Here is a 22,757-nt window from a genome sequence, read left to right as displayed (position 1 = left end):
CGGTTACAGCTCCACTAATACAAAGAAAAAACAGCCACTATATGGTCTGCTATGATTGAAAACCAGATCAGTTCACACCGACGTAGTTTTTATCTGTATTGTTTTAAAACGGTTCCAACTCATTACAAACCTTAAGTCAGAATCAAGGTTTTCGTTAACAAAAACGAACGAAATGACGAAGACTAAACTTGTAAAAACATGTTCGTTAACTGAAATAAATAAAAACTGTAATTAAAAGAAAAAAACGATAACTAACTGAAACTGTATTGTGTGCTTACAAAACTAATTAAAACAGATAAAAATTATGGATAAGATTCCCTTCGTTTTCGTCTTTGTCAGTGTTGATACAGGATGGAACATGGAAATTTTGTCTCAGATCAGCGGTATAACAGAGGTATAGAAGTCAGGAGGCCAACGGTGAAAGTATGGAAAGTTTCAGTTTCGTATTCACGTAAGTGACGTATATGGATCGCACCCTCAACTACATCACCCCCCCCCCAACCTGCTATAGGGAATTTATACATTGTACTGTACATATGTTTGTGTCTGTGCTCAGTCAGTGCCGCCTTAACCCACCCCCAAATAAAGAGTCCAGGGTAACACCACTAATTTCTTTGAATAGGATGGAAGATAAAATACATGAAAAAACTAAAATTAGTACTAAAACTAAACTATACTAAAACTAAGCATTCAGAAAAAAACGACAACTAATAAAAACTAGCAAACCTGCTCTAAAAACAAATTAAAACTAACAGAATTTGAGAAAAAAAGTCAAAACTAAATAAAACTACACTATAATTAAAAATCCAAAACTATTAGAACCTTGGTCAGAATTTGTTGATTTGTTTCATAGTAATAACAAAACAGAAGTAAAGTCAACCATTGGCCTTAGTGGACATCAGCGTTCTCTGTCCCAGTTTAATGTGTGGATTACGTTTCTGTCTGTCGTTAGTTTGTCAGTGTTGGAAAACGGCGTGCAGAGGGCGGTACCCGAAGCTGCCGGAGCGACACCTCTGCCTCTGGTTCGCCACAGCGCCCCCTGCAGACCGAAGGCTAGATGTGGCCTCCACAGATTGGACATACGAAGAGCGGAAGAGCAGAGCAGAAAAGTGGGCGGAGCCTTCAGCATAAGAGGTGGGGCAGAAGGTGAGAACAGGGGGGTGAGAGGGGGAGGTGGGACCAATAGAAGGGTGGGACAGAGAGGAGGACAGAGAGGGGGAAGGTGGGGGGAGGAGCTCCAGCTGGCCAATAGAACGGCTGCGATTCTGTCGGCCGCTGGGAGGGCGGGATGATGTGGGCAGGCCACGCCCCTCTGGCCCTTCAACCAACCTCTGAGAGCTGAACATCAAACCGGGGTCTCCTGTCCTCTGTCGCAGGGGCATCAGACTCTGAGCTGAAGGAGAGACAGAGGAGTTGGATGAGCTTAGGCTTTATATTGAATACCAGAAATAAGACATGAAAAGACACAAAGCTGAAGGAAAACGAGCAGGAAAAAAACGGTTTTATTCTTTGGTGGTGTTAGTGAGGAGAGCAGCAGCTGTTAGACTGTGAGAAGAAAAGACTGTGAGCTGTGGACTGTCCTGGAAACTATCCGATCAGCTTTTGTCCGACCGAGGGAGAGGAGGCGTTCACATGTTCACCTGCTGTCTGTTACTTTCAGCCTCTGATCAGACTTTCTATTGTTAATACACATTCTACGTTGATTTCACAGACAGCCCAGTGTTGGTCATGTGAGCGCCACCTCGCGGTTGATTTGCATCTCTGTAACACAGCATTTCACCGTAAGGTCTTTTACAGTGTTGCATTATGGGCTTTCCACAGCCTGTCACAAAATTTTTACACAGTGAATATGCTAAAGAAAATGTGTGGCAGTAGTTATCTAAACTATAAATAAGAGAATCATCTGGATCACATATGGGACTTTGAGCCTGAAACACAGTTTGTCAAAACTCACCAATTTGTGAACCAAAAAAAATCTTGTTTGCAGATCTTCACTAAAGATCTTCTGTTTGCGGTGTCTTTTTGTGACTTCACACATTTTTACAAATATACATATTTTACTTTTTCCTTCAGACTTATTTTACGGGTTGATTTTCAACTATAAACTTAAGAATTATTTATAGACTACACAAATAGTAATTTGAGCCCATAAATCACATGTTACAACAAAAGAAAAGACAAAGTATAAGTATTTATAAAAATGAATGATCATGAAATATTATGGTCAAAAATTTTAAAATAAATCAGTATAGTTTTTTTACTCCTTGGCCAACTTCTGGCAGAAGGGGTATTGTAATCGTTTTGTCATTTGTCCGTCTGTCTGTCCGTTCAACAACATAATCGCATTATCTGAAGAATGCATTGAGATATCTGCACCAAAGCTTTACTGTGGATGCATCTTGGCACAGAGCAGAAACCTATTGAAAATAGATGACCTTGACCTACTTTTTCAAGGTCAAATGGCCTTGAGCAGTCATAAAATCTGAATACTTTCAAATATAAATATGTATGTAATAAGTTTTACACAAAGACAATCTAAATTATAGGGCAGTAACTTTCAACAGAATCTTACACTATATTTGGCTGAGGGGAATTAAAAGTGGGCAGCACGTTTTGTTAAATAATCATGGTTATAAATACTAAAGAAGTAAACAAAGCCTTGCTCACACTAATAATTGTATTTATAATTTTCATATGCATTTAGTTTTCTTCATCATTAACTATCTTTAATGACACCAAATTTAAACAGACTTCACAGATGTTAATTTTTCTGACGCATGTTAACGTCATCTGCTGATGTCACAGAGGTATAAACCAATCCGACAGTGAGAAAGCTGAAAAGGGGAGTGGCCAACCAGAGTGTTTCCATGGTGACTGGGTGTCTGCGATGCCACTGAGAGGCCAAAGGTCGCTCACTCGCCGGTCCATCTGCCACGCTGCGTCTGCAGGAGCCAATCAGAGAGGCCAAAAAAATGGACCAATCAGAGGAGGGGAGCGCAGGTCAGCTCTTTGTCCCTTATGAGCCTCCGTACAAAACCACTAGATTGTTAATGTCGATGTCCAAGTTCATCTGTATCATCAGCTGAATATAACAGTGTATCTCAAACATCAGAATACTATGAACAAGTTCAAATCAGTTTCTTATGCCGTCCGTACATCGAAAGTCTTCCAGTGAAATGATCTGTGAAATAAATCAGACCACGCATTAGCAGTAATGTTTAGGCCTGTAGTTCAGACTCACACTGCAGGGTCCCAGGAGACAGGATGTCCTCGTCCATGTCATCCAGGTCATCAGACAGAATCAGGTGCTGAGGGGTCGGAGGTCGCAGACCCAGGAAGGCCGGGTCCAGGTTCAAAGCCGTAGCCAGGGCTCCCAGACCCGGATTATTCACCAAACAGAATCCGGTCAGAGACTCGATCTGTTGCCAGCGGTGCAGCTTCTCCCGAAGAGCCGCCGTCACCTCAGCCAAGGCCTGTCTGCCGAGGTAAGAGAGGACGAATTAAAGGTCTCATATTGTCCAAAGTCATTTTATCCTTGTACTTCATGAATCATTAACATTGGAGGAAAATAAAGATGATTTAAACCTGTCTGTCTTCATGAAATCTGGACTACATGACTGTTTCTGTTGGAGGTGACATAGATAACCCCACTGTCCTGCATGAGGCTGCAGGGGATTGTGGGTCTGAGGTGACTCACTTGGCAGAGAGGATCTTATGGTCGACATCATCCAGTGAAGAGCTGTGAGCCACATGGAAGGTCCCGAACAGAGAGCTGCGTTTCTTCTTGATCTTCTCTGCCTGAAAAACAACCATCATCATGAAACTCACTGTCATTTAGTGCTGTCTTTATCTCTGTCTAGCTCATACTTTCTCTCATTCTCTCCCTGTTGCTTTAATTGGTTTTTATTGACTTGATGCTTGTATTGTTTAAAGATGTAAAGCACTTTGGTTTTCTTTGAGTTGTAAAGTGTTATATAAATAAACTTTGATTCTGTTTTGTACTTTGACATCTTTCTGTCACAGATTTAAAGTGCATTACAAACAAAATGTATTATTAAATCTGAGTTGTAGTCTAGTGACTAGGTGGTAGTCTTATACTTAAGTTTATGAAAGACATTAACCTGTTTTTTAGGACACTGCATACTCTTAATTCTTAAGATGCATGCAAAAAAAACCCTACACGGTTCCAGGGATTCATTTGGCAAACAACTGTAGGTACGAAGCTCCAAAATGACAGAGGTTTCTAATGGTGAATTATAACGATCACACACGAACGGACACCAGTGAAAACACTACCGCCTTTGCCTTCGACACAGTTTATTGAACTGCACTCACCCCCTCTCGGGCCTGCAGCAGCTGCCTCTCTGCGCTCTGTTTCTTAATGTTGTAGTACTGAACTTCGACCTCATGCGTCAGCTGAAGCCATTTCTGCAGAGGCTCTGGCGGCGTCCAGCGAACCCTCGACTCCAGCTCCCGTTCTGCTTTCTTCAGCGCCGTACGCACCTACGAGACCACGAGGAAACACAGCATCCACTATTACAGGCGGCCATTAGGATTCACACAGATACAGAGAGATGGTCGACTGTAGACAAATGCCAGATATTGACCTTATCCATTGGTGTGTTTATTTTTTGACCATCCTCCATTATTAAATAATAATAATAATAATAATAATAATAATAATAATAATAATAATGATGATGATAATAATGATGGATGAGATTTATATAGCGCTTGTCTATGAACGCATACTCAAAGCGCGTACAGTGGATCCATTATTCATTCACTCACACATTCCCACTCTGGTGCTGGTAAACTACATATGTATACTATCCACAGCTGCCCTGGGGCAGACTGACAGAAGCGTGGCTGCCAATTTGCGCCTGCGGCCCCTTCGACCACCACCGAACATTCATATGCATTCATACACCAGTGTGAGTAGCAGCACTGGAGGCAAGGAGGGTAAAGTGTCTTGCCCAAGGACACAACAGCACATGACATGGACAGAGTGGGATTCGAACCGCTAACCCATTGGACGACCCACTCTACCATCTGAGCCATGGCCACCCTTAGTCTTGTGACTTTCTGTCTGAACAACTGTAACTGACTTGTTAAATTTCAGGTGTTTATTATGAATGATAAAAAGTTTACAGTCAAAGCAACACTAACACAAAATGCCAAATACAGTCACAGAAAAAACCACCTTTGTTTTCTTCAATTTCTTGTTCATTTTAATGCCTGGTAAAACTAAAGGTACATTTGTTTGGACAAATAAAATAACAAAAATAGCTCATAAGAGTTTAATTTAAGAGCTGATATCTATACATTTTCCATGGTTTTCTTTGGCATTGTACTGCCCAAAACAGTGCTTTGAGGCATTCCATGTTTTCTTTTCTGTCTGTTTTAGTCACATGATACACACAGGAGTTAGTACTTCATTGCATAACTATGGTTTCTGCCGACTTTTGACGGTCTAATAATTTTTTTTCCACAACTGTATCAGTCAGTCAGTTTACATGCAAACTAAAACTCTGATCATCATCTGATTTCTGGAGTTATTAGTTTAAGTGATCATGTAAAAACAATAATCTGACACGCTTTATCAGATAACGGCAGTAATCTGATTATGACAAATCTGAATTTCTCCCCCAATACTCACATGTCTTCATGCATGTATACCAGGTAATCTGATTTATTTAATTATTTTGCATCTGCTTGTGTAAAAAAATATCTATATTAATAAAAAAAAATGTAGATAATGGAAGTGACGTAGTCAAATGTGAGCAGAAGACAATTAAGTTTGAGTCTACCATAATTACGTACACACATACTCCAAATGAAATCCGATAATGGACTGAGATGTCTAAACCACGATTTTTATGTAAATGCATCAGATTCGATTATTACAATTATCTGATCTGTTATCAGATTTTTATGGTCATGTAAACAGGCTCACCGTGTTGCAGTTTATCAAATACATTCATTTTATCATCTCCATCCTGAAATTATTTATTTTGTTGACGCCATTATCCTCAAATGGTAAATATTGTTTAGTTCTGTGTATGACAACTGTCAGACAAGGAGGAGGAAATTAAGAAACACAGCTTTTTTCATCAGATTCAATCATATCAGCTTTAAATAAATCCAGATACGTTGTAATTTATTGCCTCAGTTTATGCATGTTGCATGATAACTGAATACCAGTCTGTTCTGTCTCTAGTCGTCCCTGCTGCCCATCGTTTCTTTGGATATTAAATGTTTAAGTCTTCACCTGTTCCAGCTCCTCCTCAGCGTACTTCTGTCGACTCCTCTCGTTCTCAGTTCCCTCTCGGAGTTCGCGGAGCCGCTGAGCCTCCTGTTTGGCCGAGTTGATCTCGTTCCTCAGCTCCTCCTCCACCTTCACCTTCTCCACCTGAACACAACGCTGCTCCTCCTGAGCCTTCTGCAGCCTGATGGAACGACAACAGCAGCAGCAGGTTAGAGGAGCACACAGACAACTACAGAACAAGACAGACGGTGGGTGGAGAACACACTCTGTTTGACCTGGTCTCTGATTTTCATCTTTTCAGGCCTGATCCAAAATTTACACCTTATATTAGTGTGACACTGATCATTCTTTCATAATGTAAATGCATAAAACCAAGATCATGGAATAATGTAAAATCTGGTCAAACTAGTTTTCATTTCCTGCAGACATTTTAGAAGCAGAACACGTTCAGGTTTAACTGGGTTTGTGCATAAATATGAAACTGCCAAGAGACTGAATAATGAATGAAAGTCTTTGAATGACAAATTTTTAAAGGTGGAATGTTCATCAAATGCACATCCTTAAATGTCAGCATGACAACTTACTACCATAATATTCATACTCACTCACATATTTACATCGTCTATAGACAGTCTCTTTTTTTATATTTATGCCACTGCTTTGTTATTTATTGAACATAGTTGTTCTTATCAATATATATTTTATATTATGTTTTTTTCCACTTATTTTCTTGGTTGTATAAAAGTAATGTGTAATCACGATTCTCATATGTGCCTTTAAATTGACAAACTATTTTGGAATGGAACTGAATTATATTTGCTTGTATTTGTCATTTCTAGAACCACTTAAATGATTTATGATTCACCCACAGATTTTATTTGCCATTTGTACAGGCACAGGCACACAGGGATTCTTGTGTATACCTCTGAGCCAAAGCAGTAATAAATATAAAACTAAATAGTATGTGTTTATATCTAATAGTAATAAAGTTTGAACTGACTGTGGAAGTCATACGTATGATTGTTATGAATGGATCTTCAAGTAGCCAACTTAAAACCTGTTTATGAGGTTAAAGACAATTATGTGAATATTCGGTTGCAGAGAAATTGGATAGAGTGTCATTCAGGTGTGTTGAGGTGGCGATAAGCATGTGACGCCTTGAGACACAAAAACAGGTGTCAGTGGAGTTGGTGGTCTTAGTGTGTCCAGGGGCACAGAAGTGTCTCAGACCACCTCTGAATGTGGGTCAAGAGATCAGATCTGAACCAAGGTTATAATAGTTTAGGATTTTTCATTATATTTTAGTTTTATTTAGTTTTGACTTTTTTTTCTCTAATTCAGTTAGTTTTAATTCGTTTTTAGAGCAGGTTTACTAGTTTTTAATACTTTAGATTTTTTTCTAAATGCTTAGTTTTAGTTTTTTTATATCTTTTATCTACTTCGCCATCATATTCAAATAAATCCTATACATGACTCTGCTGCTTTCTCCCAACTTTAGTCTCCATGTTTCCAGGTGGAGTGGGGACCAGAAGACGACTCTAAACCACAAGTGACGAGAAGTGACAGACTGAAGTGTCGTACGGTGCCGCTAGCTAAACTTGCTCGAGCGAAATAAATCGCTTTCGTATCAATCCGACATTTACAAAAACTAAAATGAAGGGAATTTTATCCATAGTTTTTATAAGTTTTAGTTAGTTTTGTTTCGGTTAGTTATCGTTTTTTTCTTTTAATTATAGTTTTTATTTATTTCAGTTAACGAAAATGTTTTTTCAATTCTGGTTTTCGTCATTTCATTAGTTTTCATTGACGATAATAACCTTGATCTGAACACATCAGTTATGACTCTGAGGTCATACTATTTGTGTTTCTTCTTAATAATAATAATGGATTGGATTTATATAGCGCCTTTCTAGACACCCAAAGCGCTTTACATTATTGACCCATTATTCATTCGCTCTCACATTCTCCCTCTGGTGGTGGTGAACTACATCTGTAGCCACAGTTGCCCTGGGGCAGACTGACAGAAGCGTGGCTGCCATTTTGCGCCTACGGCCCCTCTGACCACCACCAAACATTCATACACCAGTGTGAGTGGCACTGGAGGCAAGGAGGGTGAAGTGTCTTGCCCAAGGCAAGACGGACTGACTAGGACAGAGTGGGATTTGAACCGCCAACCCTTCGGTTATTGGACGACCCGCTCTACCAACTGAGCCATGACCACCCCATATGTTTATGGGGCGGTCTTTGTGGTTAACTTGTTCTCTATGGCTCTAGCTGTTGTCCAGGCAGCTGATTGGATGTGGGCTGATGGCGTCATCTGATGACAGCCTGGGGCTCTCATTTCTCATGTTTCTAAAAAGGCATTGCCATCTCTATAAATTCATGTGTGAAAAACAAATAAAAATTCTTCTTCTGTAACCCTAGTTCAGTTGTTCTAATCTTTCAGAGAGGTGTGAAGCTGCTTTTGTTTTTGTTCCATTTATTTCCAGTTTTGACTTGGGAGCTAAAATCCTGTATTTTATATTATTTTATTTTATCTCTCTTTAGGTAAGTTGCTTAAATGCAGACTCTTATTTGTTGCACTGGTTGTGCCTACACTGATGTCGTACTTTAATTTATTAAGTGAATTCTTGTTTGGGACTGCATCGGTCTTCCTTGCCATTTTTATCCTACATCCCAGTTCCTGTAGGCTGGATGTAACACATGTCACAGATAACTGTATATGGGAAGTGGACGCAGCCATGACATCACCCATTTGGTCATTTTTAGCCAGGAGTTTGCATTTTGGCTGTAGCTAAGTTGGATCTTTAGTGTCAGAAGTGACCATATTTGGACAAAAAGGGAACATGTTAAGTCATGGGTGAGCTAATTTTAAATGGTAGTTTGCTGATTTAGAAAAACTGTAAACTTTGTCGACAAAGTAATTTTAAGGTCTTACTGGTTCATCATTAATTAACTCACTGGAAGCACCCTGCTGGGATAAGGGTGAATATTTCCATTGTACTGTGGCGGGAGTAGGACTGTCCTCCCCTCTGCTACCTGTGCGTCATCACTTTAAATGTCCCATTCTCTACATGAAAGTACAACCTCTGAGATGCAACTACACCCTGAAAAAGGCAAGTTTTGACAAAGCATCTGATTTAGTCATTTTAATACTCTGATGTCTCCTCATGTGCACGTTCCACCAAAAACAACTTCTCTGCCAACACTATTTTGCAAATGGTCACCTTTCCAAAATAACTGCCCAAGTCATTTTTTCAGAAAACACAAAAAAAAAAAAAAAAAAACAGAAATTGAGTATTTAACCTCTGTGAGCATTTTAAACTGGAGATGATTAAGAAAGGTATCTCTATAAGCAGAGGTGGAGGAGCATTCTGATCTGTATAATGATTGATAAAATTCCTTAAATGTATTGTTAATATCTTGAGAATCATTTGACATCTCTATGTGTGCTATTATTATTATTACTATTATATTATTTTTTATGATAATTATTTTATTTTTCTCTTACACAGTTTTTTGTGTGCGTGTGTGTGTTTGTGTGCAGCGAGGTTAGTTTGCATTTTATTGTGCTATTAGTGTGGTATGTGTTGATGTATGTTTGTCTATTGGAAATCAATAAAAAGCACAAAAAAAAGAAAATTGAGTATTTGATGATTTAGCAAAAAGTAATTTTAAAAAAAGAAAGGCAGTTATATTAAGAAGGTGATGAAATGCGTATTCACAGCATGCTGCACTTAATGTTGCCCAAGAAGTTTACCCAACAACCTTCTGCCCAATTCCAGGTTGAGAGTGGAGGGTGTCAGACCTATCTGCAGTACTGTTACATTATGAACAAAGTGTGGAGATTGGTTTGGCTGTGTGAGACGACTTATTAACCACAAAAATGTACATTGTGTCCAAAGTACATGCACCTGTCCTAGTCTGACCCAGCAGATAATAAAACACTCTATTCTATCTTAAAATCTTGTTGTTGCGTAACAGTTTTAACAAGAACTATCAAAATGCTTCAGAGGATCCAAATAAAACTACCAAGACCAGAGTAACTCCTGGAAAAATATACTGACATAGTATTTTTAGATGAGTTCAATGTAAGTCAGTGGGAGCCAGCATCTAGTGGCCATCGCTGGTATTACACTTTAATGTTCCCTTGGTCTCACATGAGGACATAAACCTGTCCTCTGATTGGCCCATGGTCATGTCTCATTTTGCAGGAGCAGTGTCTGTCAGCGGGAGGCGCTGTCCTTCAATGTGAGTGAGGAGGTTTTACTTTTTAATGGAGCATAAAGGAATGTGTGTGTAGTAAGAAAGTTCTATTTCCAGACGACACACACTCTGCTCAGCGCCGAGGGATTAAAGGCAGGAAACAGAGCTGATGCTTCAATAGATCCCTGTGGATCTGAGCGTGTGTGTAATAGTATATGCATGCTGTCCTCGATACATAGGCACCTGTTTTAATCTAATTTACTGTCAGAGGACGCAAGGCTGCAGAGCTGAGAGATGACGGCCCACATGAAAGACAGACATAGAGCTAACCTTTACATTAGGAGGACACAATGAAAAAGTCACATAACAGCATGTATGTTATCACATAGGGCAAATTCACTCCAGCACATCAAATCCAAAACAAAAGCACTTTCATTTTTCCAATAATCCAAAGAGAAATCTATCTGGTACAACATGAGCCGCTCTGATTTAATGGATCTAAAATAGTTTTTTAGTTTTTCTGTGTAATAACCTAAAATATGGCAGTTTCCCTCTGCTCTGCGCCAAAATACTTTTACACTTCTCCTGATAACGGTACAAATCTCTTAAGTCATTTTTCCTTCTCCAACAGTGATCACTTACTCCTCTTAAGTGCAGTGCAACCAGTCAACTAAAAATACATGGTTCACACAAAAAAGTTGAGCCATTTTTCAGCTTTAAGTTTTTTTTCTTTTATGCAAATACACTTCTCTGTAGAATCACCTCATTTGTCTCCAATGATTAATTCTTTTCAAATTCAGTTATTGAAGTCAGCAGCAGATGACTCATCTCATTTTTAATACTGCAATATATACATGACTTTAGATGAAATACTGCAATGTCAGTTTTTTTTTCTAAACTCTGAGGAAACTAAACTCATCTACTGTGTGTGTGTGTGTGTGTGTGTGTGTGTGTGTGTGTGTGTGCGCGTGCGTGTGTGTGTGTGCGTGCGTGTGTGTGTGTGTGTGTGTGTGTGTGTGTGAGTCCTCGGTAGAAGCTTTCTGCCTTAAGTCCTTATATGGGCAAAGAATACCCAGCAGCGTCGTCTGAACACACACACCTGCATGTGCACACTAACACACACACACTTGGCATTGACTGTACACACACACACACACACACACACACACACACACTTGGCATTGACTGTACACACACACACACACTCTCTCTGCAGCCTGTGTGTGTTTACAGTGAGTCGTGTTGAAGCATGTTGTTTGATACCCCACACACTCAGCAGCTCCTCGGTCTGACAAACCACAACTCCTGCTGTTACCACTGATAATACTGCTGTGTTACCATGGTTACTACTCTGTTAGGACTGAAGTCCTTACTTGTTATGACTGTTGTTACAACTGTACTACCATAAACAGTACTACCAGCTCTTTTACATTTTCTGCACAGAATGTCTTAAAAACTTTAAACAACATATATGAAAACCTGTTCAGTGACGATTTCAGAGTATAGTATGCATCACCTATGGCTGTTACTGCTCATGTCAGTACTAGTTCAGTTTAATCCTGGGATGTCAAACTCATTTTAGTTCAGGGCCCACATACGGCCCAATTTGATCACAAGTGGGTCGGACCAGTAAAATAATAGCAAAATAACTCCTAAACAATAATAACTCCCAATTTTTCTCTTTGTTTTAAGTCCAAAAAAAGAAAATTACAGTGTGAAAATGATTATAATTTACAAACAAAAAATTGTGAATAACCTGAACATCCATGAACAACCTGAAATTTCTTAAGAAAAATAAGTGGAATTTAACAATATTACACCTCAGTTTATCGTTTACACATGTGCGTTACAACTCACAAATTACAGATCACAGTGGATCTACGAAGATACAAAACATTTAGTAACAGGCATCTGGAACTGGAAAATATAGCATTTAACTGTATGATCAATACAACCTGTCAAGACTCAGTAACACTCTTAACTGTCAATGTCTTCTAGTTAATTTTTGCACTTTGAAAATTCATTCTCTGGGCCAGACTGAACCCCTCAGGTGGCCAGATTTGTCCCGGGAGCCGTATGTTTGACGCCCCTGGTTTGATTAATGTAGTTAATAAAGTTGGTGTTTTTCCTCTTGGTTCAGTTTCTTCTCAGACAGAAAAATCCAATTACCGTACTTTCCGGGCTATAAGCCGCACCCACCAAATTTTAAAAGAAAAAAATATTTGTACATGTATAGGCCGCACCTGACTATAAGCCACAGGTGTCCATGTTGTAACATGAGATATTTACACAGAAAGATGGTAAACAGAAAGATTATTTAAATATTTATTTCCATACCTTAACTGCTTTTTTCCAAACAGTGCCTGTAACACGGCAGTAAAACAGCAGTAACACGGCTGATTAAAAAAACAGAAAAGTCATTGATCACTATCTTAATCTTCCTTCTGCGCACTGAAACCACTGAAGTCGTCTTCTTCGGTGTCAGAGTTGAACAGCCTCAGAAAGGCTCCATCACACACCTTCTACGTCTCTCCTCCGTTGTTACCTCCGCCAAGGAGGTTATGTTTTTGCCAGGGTTTGTTTGTTTGTCTGTTTGTTTGTTTGTTTGTCTGTCCGTTAGTGTGCAACATAACTCAAAAAGTTATGGACAGATTTGGATGCAATTTTCAGGGTTTGTTGGAAATGGGATAAGGAAGAAATGATTAAATTTTGGTGGTGATCGGGGGTGGGGGGGCCCACGGGGGGGGGCACTGATCAGCCTTGGCGGAGGTCTGCGCTCTCCGAGTGCTTCTAGTTGCTCAATGGCACTTCCGTGCAGCAGCTCTATTTCCTTCTTGGACAGACACATCGATTGCCTTTAACTTAAAAGCTGCATCACATGCATTTCTTCGTGTATTTTCCATGATGAGGGTTTGTGCATGACACGCAAAATGATTAAGTTAAGCTTAAAACTTCTCCTCTTCACATCACCTCTTCCACCTGTCTGTCTCACTTTTGCGCTTCCTGCTAGAGCGCCCCCTGGAGGCCGTTAGCCCATAAAACTCTATACTCAAGCCACATCGTTCTATAAACTGCAGGGTTAAAAAAAAAAAAAAAAAGTAGCAGCTTATAGTCCAGAAAGTACGGTAAACCGAAGTCACTGTCAGCCATTTCTCAATACGTGTTCTTGTCTGTTCTTCCGTTCTCGTGAAACGTCATCAGTCACGACCCTCCATTTGAAAGTTCGCATAAACCAAGGATGCATAGAATACTCGGATGTTGTTGTGAACATTGTCTGCTCGCTTAAACCAAAGATGCACTGGTTGGTGACTCGTGTAGACTTGACTGGGAAATATCCAACATGTACTTCATGCTACTCTCCAATGCTACGGCGGCTTCTATGAAAACTTAATTCAGAAATGTTTTTTGACTAGATGACCATAACAAGATAATGTGATATAATGTTGCAACACGAGTGAGAGGCTGCATAGCGAGAAATCCGTCTTTATTATCATGATATGGGATTCAACGAAATGTATTACAGTTTTGAAAAATATACAAAATGCATAAATGACATGTAAATACTAGTACAAATGTATTGAAATCAAATCGAGTGATTGTGTCAAATTGAGGGAAAAGCGTTAGGGAGCAGATGGTGCAAATACAGCAGAGACAGGGAGGAAAGTTCATAAGTACGCAGTCGTTCTATTACAGAGAGACTGGCGTTCTTAGGAAGTCTGTTCTCTGGGACCATTCTTACCAAGACGGCACTCACTGAGTTTGCAAGACCATACTCTGCGTTCTTGATATTGAGAAACAGCCAAGATAAACCACATGAGAACATGGAGAAGCAAAGTCCTGCCCCAACAGAACAATATGAAGGATCAAAAATACCCCACTGTCACCATTTACATATTTGTTTGTTAATGGAAAAGATCATTTTTCAAGCCAAGAAAGTAGCAAAGAGTCAAATGCTAATGTGTGTCTGGACTGGTTCAGGTGTAGAAGACTTACTTCTCCTGCAGGTCCAGAAGGCTCTGCTCAGCCTTCTGCAGCCCCTCCAAGTCCTTCATCAGCTTCCCCAGGTCATCTCTGGACTTCCTGGTCTGAGCGTAGGCGAACCAGCAGCCGCCCAGTGCCATGAGGACCGACAGAGCTAGAACCAGGTCCTTCCAGCGGTTCTGCCGGTCTGATGAGGCATAGATGTCACACATAGACACAGTATGTATGAGTTTACATAGAGGAAAACATGTAAAGTATAAGATCAGATCCATCTGTGATAATCCAAGACCTACACTACTGTATGGTCATATGTTGTAAAATGACAGAACAAAATGTGGGTCCAAAAAATTTGTTTTAAAACTCCAAATTATTATGTTTTCTTATATTGCATTATAGCATTTACAACAGTGTTCATGGTCAGATATGCTAATGATGTAACATAAGCAGACAGCTCAACTACAAACAGATATTAGAATGCAGAAATGTTACTGTGTGTTTCATCTCAGTTTACATCAAAGTTAAAATGAGATCATATTTGTCCAAACACTGATTAGAATTATACACATGTTGAATTAATCTTTGTTGGTGGAAACTAGATAATTGTAAATAATTCCTGTTGGTGTTGACAGAAGCAGATATGATTTACCTGCCTTTTGTGCCTGTTTTTTTATCTGTTTTCAGTGTGTCTGGTTTCTGTTTTTATCTGCTGTATGTAAAGTGTCTTTGAGCACCATGAAAAGCGCTATACAAATAAAATGTATTATTATTATTATGATGTTTCAATATGCAGAAGAGGTTCAATGATGTGATACAGATGAGGAGAACTGAAGGGATCAGGAGCTCCGCCCACTTCCACAGATGAATAAAGTCTTTGCAGCCAATCATAACAGAGAATCAGACTGATTGGCTCACCTGGTGGCGGTCCAAACAACACCGTATCCAACGCTTTGAGCTGCAGCTTCTGGGCATGACTCCGATCCAAGATCTTCAACACGGACACGGTCAGGGTGGTGTTTTTCACTGCAAGTCTGCAAGGGAGAAGAGGTCAAAGGTCACCGATGGTGTGATGTCTTCAACGGGTTCAGACTGAGTGACTGATGGTGCGTTTAAGGACACTCCATTCCTGAAGAAGTAAGGTTTGATACAGTTTTCAAATATTTTTAAGATCTATGTGTGTGAATTATTACCAATACATAGTGTACTCATGAGTGTTCACATACAGTAGAGGACAAAGGTTTATGGACACCCTTAAAATTTTACACATCTCAAATATTATCATGAAATATTTGAGGAAAAATCTTTTTTGTGTTTCAAAAGGTATAGCTGCATCAGCTGCAAACAAACAAATGCAAATGTTTGGGATTTTTTTTGCTTATTAAGAAGAAAAAAATTTTTTTTAAATCCTATATTCTTGACAGTTTCAACATGTCATGTCCTGGATGCGTTTCATTATCTTGGTGAAACATTCAGTTTTGACCTCGATGGAACAGAGCACGTGCAGAAGAGAGCATATGCATTTGGAGAATGGAATAATACTTGGCAAAGTTCAATGACATAATGATTCTTAATGCAGTATATGACAAATACATGGGGTGTCCAAAAACTTTTTCCCACCACTGTACCTGTAATTTCCTTGATTATTTACTTTTCTGACAACTTCTTCCTTTTTACCCCTTGCATTTTAACATGAACATCTGTACTTTAACATAAGATTTAGGATGAAAATATGTAGAAGATCTAAAAGACATAACAAAATACACAGAATACAGATGATCTAGATAAAAAAGGGCATAAATGACAGGATGGAAACAACACAAAAGACGTTTGGTATGAAACAGGAGTATCTTAAATTCCACATGTAGATGTTTTACCGAGGTAAAGCCCTCCCGTCCAGCTGGTGTTTCCTGAAGGTTTCTGTGTACTGAGGGAGTTCCACACTGACCAGGAGCCAGTCCTCCACCTGCTGCACCGTCCAGTTATATACTAGTAACACACACAGTGTTATTCATTAGCACCAGTTAACCTACAACAGGGTTCCCAGAGTGGGGTACGTGTACCCCAGGGGTACTTGGAAGAAGCCCCAGAGGTACTTGAATTTTGTTTATTTATTTTTTTTAAATACATTAAATAAGTCATCATGTACCAAAACCAAAATAAATAATGAGAATCAGTGCTGAAATATAAAACACAAATACATTCATATAATAGTTTCATTGTCAATCAACTTGTTTAAGCTTTGGTAACATTTTAAGAACATTTCTATTCTATATTATTCAAAATGAGTTTGAGTAGCTAAGTAATTATTTTTTTGTTGATGAAAGGTTCATTTATTATTGACCAATTTATTTTTCTTATCAGTGAAAGGGGGCATTTTTTTAGTTTATATTTTGCACACAAAATTTACTTTAAAAATGTGTTTTTATTTATTTATTTATTTATTTTTTATTTTTTTCAATATATGTTGCTTGTTTACAAAGTTTTGAAAATATAAACAGACACCTTTGGCACAGGAACAAATGTTGCCTAATTTTTTCAACCAAAAATGCTGAAGTAAGAGTTGGGGGTACTTGGCTAAAAAGTATATTTCAGGGGATACTCCACTGTAAAAAGTTTGAGAACCACTGACCTACAACATTTGAACCCTGGTCATTTGTACCCTGGTTCTAGTGGCACTGACAGCAGCTCTGTGATGCGTTTAAGGTCGTCACCATGGACCCCATGTAATAGAAGAGGAAGAAGAAAGGCTACACTACGTGCCATGGAAAGGGTTTTTATCTATACGCTTTCAAAAATGTTTGATAAGGGGATGTTTTTAGATCTGCTTTTCCCAGACTTATTGCCAGGTCTGTTCACAGAGCTGTTTTTATCAGAATAAAATACAGCATATAATAACATGATATGTGAATTCACTTTCTTTCTTAAGATAAAAAACCCAGTGTCCTCTGGAAGTATTTAATAAAAGTTGACCTTAAAGACATAAATATACAGGGCAGGCTTCTGGGGATGAAAACAGTGTAAAAGACAAAAACAAGATGAGAAAAATAATGATGTAAAAGACCAAAATAAACAACATTTATCTTCTGGGTCTCAAGTTGAAAAGGTTTGGGAGTCACTGTGTTGATGATTGTGAAGGTAGTAAAGACTTTAAGGTCACCAATAGACACTCTCAGCTCTCTTTGGCTTCTGTAACTAATAACATTGACAATAGCTAAAGAAAATGTGAATAATGTTCATTAACATAAAGTAGTTAGGCTGTGTTGCATCTTCAGCAGGAGACCATGTTAGACCTAACACTAATGAACAGAGTAGAAAAAAACGCTACATTCTGTTATTGTTTTCAGTTGTAAAGGGTTGTGATGTATTTTCACCAATGAAGAAGGAATAGTTCAGCCTCCTCCTGCGTCCACACTGCCTGTTGGACCAACTATGTTTTCATACGTTAACTGGAATATCTGGGAAAATGCAACAAGCAGCTCTTTGAGCACATGATTTAAATGTTCACTAAATCAGGATTTTCTGGAAAAGTTGTTTCCATTTATTGCACATGCACATTTCCTCTTCTACAAACAACAGTAAAAACCATCACAAGGGAGTAAAAACAGTGTTTTTCATTAAGAAAAACTAATAGTATTATGGCTCTGTTGGACTCTGTTGCCACATGATGCTTTTCCAGAAAACCAACATGTACAATTCCAAAGCTGGAAATTTGGTCACCTAAATCTCATTTTAATCATTAACCCATAAGGACCCAATGTGACTTTTGTGGCAGTTCCCAAATGAATTTTTCTCTCTAACTTTTCCTAACTGATTTATCACCATTTATTGTAATATTAACCTCTGACTTTTGCATTTTTTTCCTGTAAAAATCATCTATTTTCCTATGATTAATTGACAGATCATGTAGATGTGTATAAGAGCTCAGAGTAAATTCAAAGATTATTATATAAAAACTGAAGAAAAATTTACGTTCTCAGTAAAATATATCATTAACAGAACATAAAACACGTGTTTACATCCACTCTCATTGATCCAACTCCATGGGTTTTACTGGTGAACCAATGTTGTAGAAGATGACGGTGTTTCCACGTTCACCACGGAGCCTCTGAACGTCCAAATGGGTCATATCTGATGACCATGAAAAGATGACAAATGGTATTTTACACCAATCATTTACATATATTGATAGAATTAGTGGATCAACAGTTTAGATCAGTAGATACTTTTGGTCGATGGTGGACGTTGGGTCTTTATGGGTTAATTGTACTTGTGTGACTTCTGCTAAAAAGTGAAAACAGTTGATGGCCTCAGGTGGTGGAGTCCCAAGGCTCCAGATATGGTCATTTTGGGCAGAATTTGTACATTTTACAGATTTGCTAAGGCGCCAGTAAGTTTTCCTAAGATAATGCATGTTGTTTTGAAGCCTTTGTCAGGTGGTCACCAACTCCCTGTGATGTTGAAAGTAGTAACTGACCCAAAAAACTGTACATTTGGACACATTTTCAAATAACAGTGTTAATTTATTACTACGATATTAATAAAGAAACACTGAAGACATGATATATTGATTCAGCTGTGATGACTGTTTATGACTGTGACTAATTGTATGTTAATTGTGTGGTGCACAAAATAAAGCCACTTCTTCTGTTGTTTGTGGTTTCACTTCATCATGTAAAATGTTTACTGAGATAATGATAGATTCATTCATTCATTTTTCTGAAAAGCTTAATCTTCATGAGTAGGGATGTAAGAAAATATCGGTTCTGCAATATATCGTAATATTTCATGTCACAATACTGTATCAATATTAAAAAGTACTGTATCGATATTTTTAGGCATTTATTCAAATGCAGATATTGTGGGGGTTCATTTTTAGTTTTATTGTTTTTCTTTTTTGTTTATATTTTATTTATTATTATTTAACATTCTTTTATTAAATAATGTTAGATCCTTTGTTGGGATTGCACAAAAATAATGTTATGATGTTAGTTATGAACTAATAGAATATGAACATTTGAGCAGGATCTTAAACTGTAAAACATAATTTAAGTTTTAACAGGAAAATTTTGTGATTTAGCATTAGATTCTGTTGTGATCAAATACAAATGTGTTTAGTATTTGTGCATATTTCTGGTGTAATTCAATTTTTCCACAAAATAATCTTTTAAAAAAGAAAGAAAACCAATAAAAAATTGCCTTTTTAACAGTACCGTGATACATTGTGATATATCGTATTGTGATCCTAGTGTTGTGATTTGTATCGTATCGCCAGATTCTTGCCAATACATCCCCCTACTCATGAGACTTGCAGGATGATAAATTAAGCCATGAAATATAGGATTATATATTACACTGGATGCACTTTCTACTCTTTCTCCCTTTTCTTCCTTCCTCCCTGCATCATGTTTTTATTTTTTTCCCTTTCTTCCTACCTCTGTCTGTGTTCTTCATCCTTTACGTTCTTATTCTCTCTCTTTCACATCTCTAAGTTGACATGATGTGAAGTTCTCAAAACAAGTTTTATTTACAAAATAGACTTTTTTAAAATGATGAAAGCGAAAAACCGTGTCTGCTTACTATAAGTAGACTCAGAGGAAGTCTCATGTCTGTAAGCAGCAGCCATTTACTTATTTACTTTAGACTGTGTCTGTTTATTTTTGGTGTTTTTTGGTTTAGGGCGCTGTAAGAATCACAAACATCAGTTGTAAACAGATATCACATCACGTCACCAGAGGAAAGGATGCTGGTCGTTCCCTAGTTCTGGTTTGTTTTTTCTACTCCTGTCACCTTCTGAGTTCTTCCAGGCGTTCCACATGTCCTCCACGCTGATGTGAAGGTCAGCTCGGTGGAAGCTGCTGTGTTTGGCTTTGGAGTCATGATACTTCAGATCCTCCCTGAGAAACTGAGGAGAAAGAGCCAGACTTGAATGAACAGAATGACTACACATCAGGATTTCTCTGTCTTGTTTTATTTACAGCAGGGATGTCAAACTCATTTTAGTTCAGGCTCCACATCTAACCCAGTATAATCTCAAGTAGGCCAGACCAGTAAAATGATAACATTATAACCTGTAAATAATAAAACACCAAACTTTTCTCCATGTTTTGTGAAGGAAAAAAGTAAAATTGCATTATAAAAATGTTTACATTTACAAACTACTCTTTCAAAAAATGTGAATAACCTGACCAACCATGAACCTGAGGTAAATTTAATATGTGCAGTTTAACAATATTATGCCTTAGCTTATCATTTACACACAACCTACAGATCACAGTGGATCTGTAAAGACACAAAATAGACATAACAGTGTTAAAACTGCATATGCGTCTCTACATATTTGTTCAGGTATTTCACATTTTTTGTGAAAAGATAAGTTTGTAAATGTAAACATTTTCATGTAATTTAACTTTTTTTTTTACACTAAAACAAAGAGACAAATTTGGAGTTGTCATTGGTCATAAGTTATGATAATATTTTACTGGTTTGATTGGGCTGCATGTGGCCCCTGAACTCAAATGATTTTGACACCATTGATTGTTAAAGGTGCCATATGTAGGATTGTGGCCAAAACTGGAATCACAGTCACATTCAAAATACTGAAGAGTGTGGGATCCCCTCCGCCTCCCCCCCAGGACAATGGGTGGCCAGATCCGGCATGAGCGTCTACTACAAGGAGTTACCATGGCTAGCAACGAGTCCTACACCGGTATAAATAGGCCTGGTATTTATACCCGCAGGGCCCGCTGGCTCCCACTGAGCAGTGAGACCACTGTGGTCCTTGACTGGTGAGACCACTGCAGTCCGGTACCGGTGAAACCGTCTCTTCACCCATGCCCGGGCCACGGTCTCTTCACCTGATGGCTCACTAGGTGGTGAGACAGCAACCCGGGCCTGGCCAGACCCCTGTGGCCCGGGAATAGCGACACCTTCGCGGCCTGGGAACAGCGAGACCCCCATGGCCGGGTACCTGCTCTCGGTGGCTCTTATCGGGCGGTGAGACTGCAGGACACCCGGCATCAGTCTTCAAATTCTTCTCCACTTTCAGTCGTCTCCGTGTTTCAAAAGCATCTCCTATGCATATCTCTGTTTTGTTTCTCACTTTGTCACGACGTATTTGGGAATAATAAGAGGCCTTTTAGGTTTAGTAATGTCAGACATTTGTGACCAGAAATGTTCCAGCTGAAGCTCAGTGGGAACTGGCAACCTGGATGAATAAACACTACTGACTTTGTGACTAGGAGATAGGTGATGGGCAGAGCATCAGACCCAAACACAAAATGACAACATAAACATTATTTAGGGGCTGACACTGAGCTTTTCAAATGCAAATATTCTGGCTGGACTACTACTGTCAGTGATATCAGTATTTGAAATGAACATGATTTCTTAATGTCTGATGACAGTCAAGGCCATTTTATGATTATTTGGAACATAATTCCTACATGTTGCACCTTTAATATCTGTGTAATTTTTACATTTCACAAATTCATTGGACTCTTAAGGGGGACAGTTTGGTACATTTAGCACCCCTGACTGACAGTGTTCAAATCAGGAATGAACGTATGCTGGTGTCACCTCGTCAGTCTCAGTTGTGTCCACTGTGCCATCAGCATCATCATCCATCAGTTTGTGGATGCTGCAGATGGCCTCAAAACTCAGCACCGAGTTCTCATCGTGACAGAGCTGCTGGTCTATCAAACACAGATCTAGAATAAAAAGAAAACAAAGGACAGACATTTACTTTTTTTAAGAAAGACAAATATATTAGAAACAGACTTATAATAGAACAAAACAATCACTTACATATCACAGATTAAGAAAGAAAACATAGATGGAACAAATTTTCACAGAAGAATCTACTAAAATGATTCAGTACATCATACCAAGGCCCCACAGGCCTGTTATAGAAGGGAACCCCCCCCCGGTGTGAGACATAACTATGGAAAAAATATTAACTGTGGTCACTGATGAGACACATATGATATCTGTCAATTTAAAAGATAATTTTAGTGGTGAAGAAAGTGTCAGTTTGTTGTGAAGATTAAACTGCCATCTTGTACCTGTTGCACACTTGCCCACAAACCTTAACAGCTGTGAACTTCAGTCTTCAAGATCATGGTATTACATGACAAAGTATTAAAAGAGGTGAGATTCACTACAGTCTGGTGGTCATGTTGAAGCTGCACAGATGCCTTCAGTGACTCTGAGAAAGATGTCAACTCTATGACTTTCTGATCTATCTTTATATTAATGTATTTTCACAGTCTGACAGCTCAACTCTTTTACCACAAATTGGGATTTTCTT

The 22,757-nt window shown here is 38.6% G+C and overlaps 1 protein-coding gene and 1 long non-coding RNA gene across 3 annotated transcripts in view; one reads left to right on the top strand and one right to left on the bottom strand.

Moving 5' to 3' along the window:
• The window catches only part of LOC115433514 (stromal interaction molecule 1-like), a 48,636-nt gene that overhangs the window by 5,739 nt on the left and 20,140 nt on the right, over window positions 1–22,757 (bottom strand). Inside the window, exons 3-13 of one of the 2 annotated variants that reach the window (XM_030154977.1) lie at window positions 22,028–22,158; window positions 20,240–20,354; window positions 16,327–16,438; window positions 15,368–15,483; window positions 14,468–14,642; window positions 6,272–6,449; window positions 4,336–4,503; window positions 3,698–3,798; window positions 3,242–3,477; window positions 2,856–2,942; window positions 1,330–1,393 (exon numbers count right to left, since the gene is read on the bottom strand). In XM_030154977.1, coding sequence (XP_030010837.1) covers window positions 1,330–1,393; window positions 2,856–2,942; window positions 3,242–3,477; window positions 3,698–3,798; window positions 4,336–4,503; window positions 6,272–6,449; window positions 14,468–14,642; window positions 15,368–15,483; window positions 16,327–16,438; window positions 20,240–20,354; window positions 22,028–22,158 — 1,483 coding nt within the window. The remainder of the gene's footprint in view (window positions 1–1,329; window positions 1,394–2,855; window positions 2,943–3,241; window positions 3,478–3,697; window positions 3,799–4,335; window positions 4,504–6,271; window positions 6,450–14,467; window positions 14,643–15,367; window positions 15,484–16,326; window positions 16,439–20,239; window positions 20,355–22,027; window positions 22,159–22,757) is intronic. The other variant, XM_030154978.1, reaches the window with a different exon arrangement.
• LOC115433530 (uncharacterized) lies at window positions 821–3,876 on the top strand. Its single transcript, XR_003937372.1, has 4 exons — window positions 821–1,146; window positions 2,806–3,000; window positions 3,288–3,485; window positions 3,633–3,876. It is a non-coding gene; the product is annotated as an uncharacterized LOC115433530 (long non-coding RNA).

This window comes from Sphaeramia orbicularis, chromosome 14 (genome assembly GCF_902148855.1).
Source record: "Sphaeramia orbicularis chromosome 14, fSphaOr1.1, whole genome shotgun sequence".
In the NCBI taxonomy this organism is placed as follows: domain Eukaryota; kingdom Metazoa; phylum Chordata; class Actinopteri; order Kurtiformes; family Apogonidae; genus Sphaeramia; species Sphaeramia orbicularis.
The sequence above is the reverse complement of the archived record's forward strand: the minus strand, read 5'-3'. Positions and strand labels throughout refer to the sequence as shown.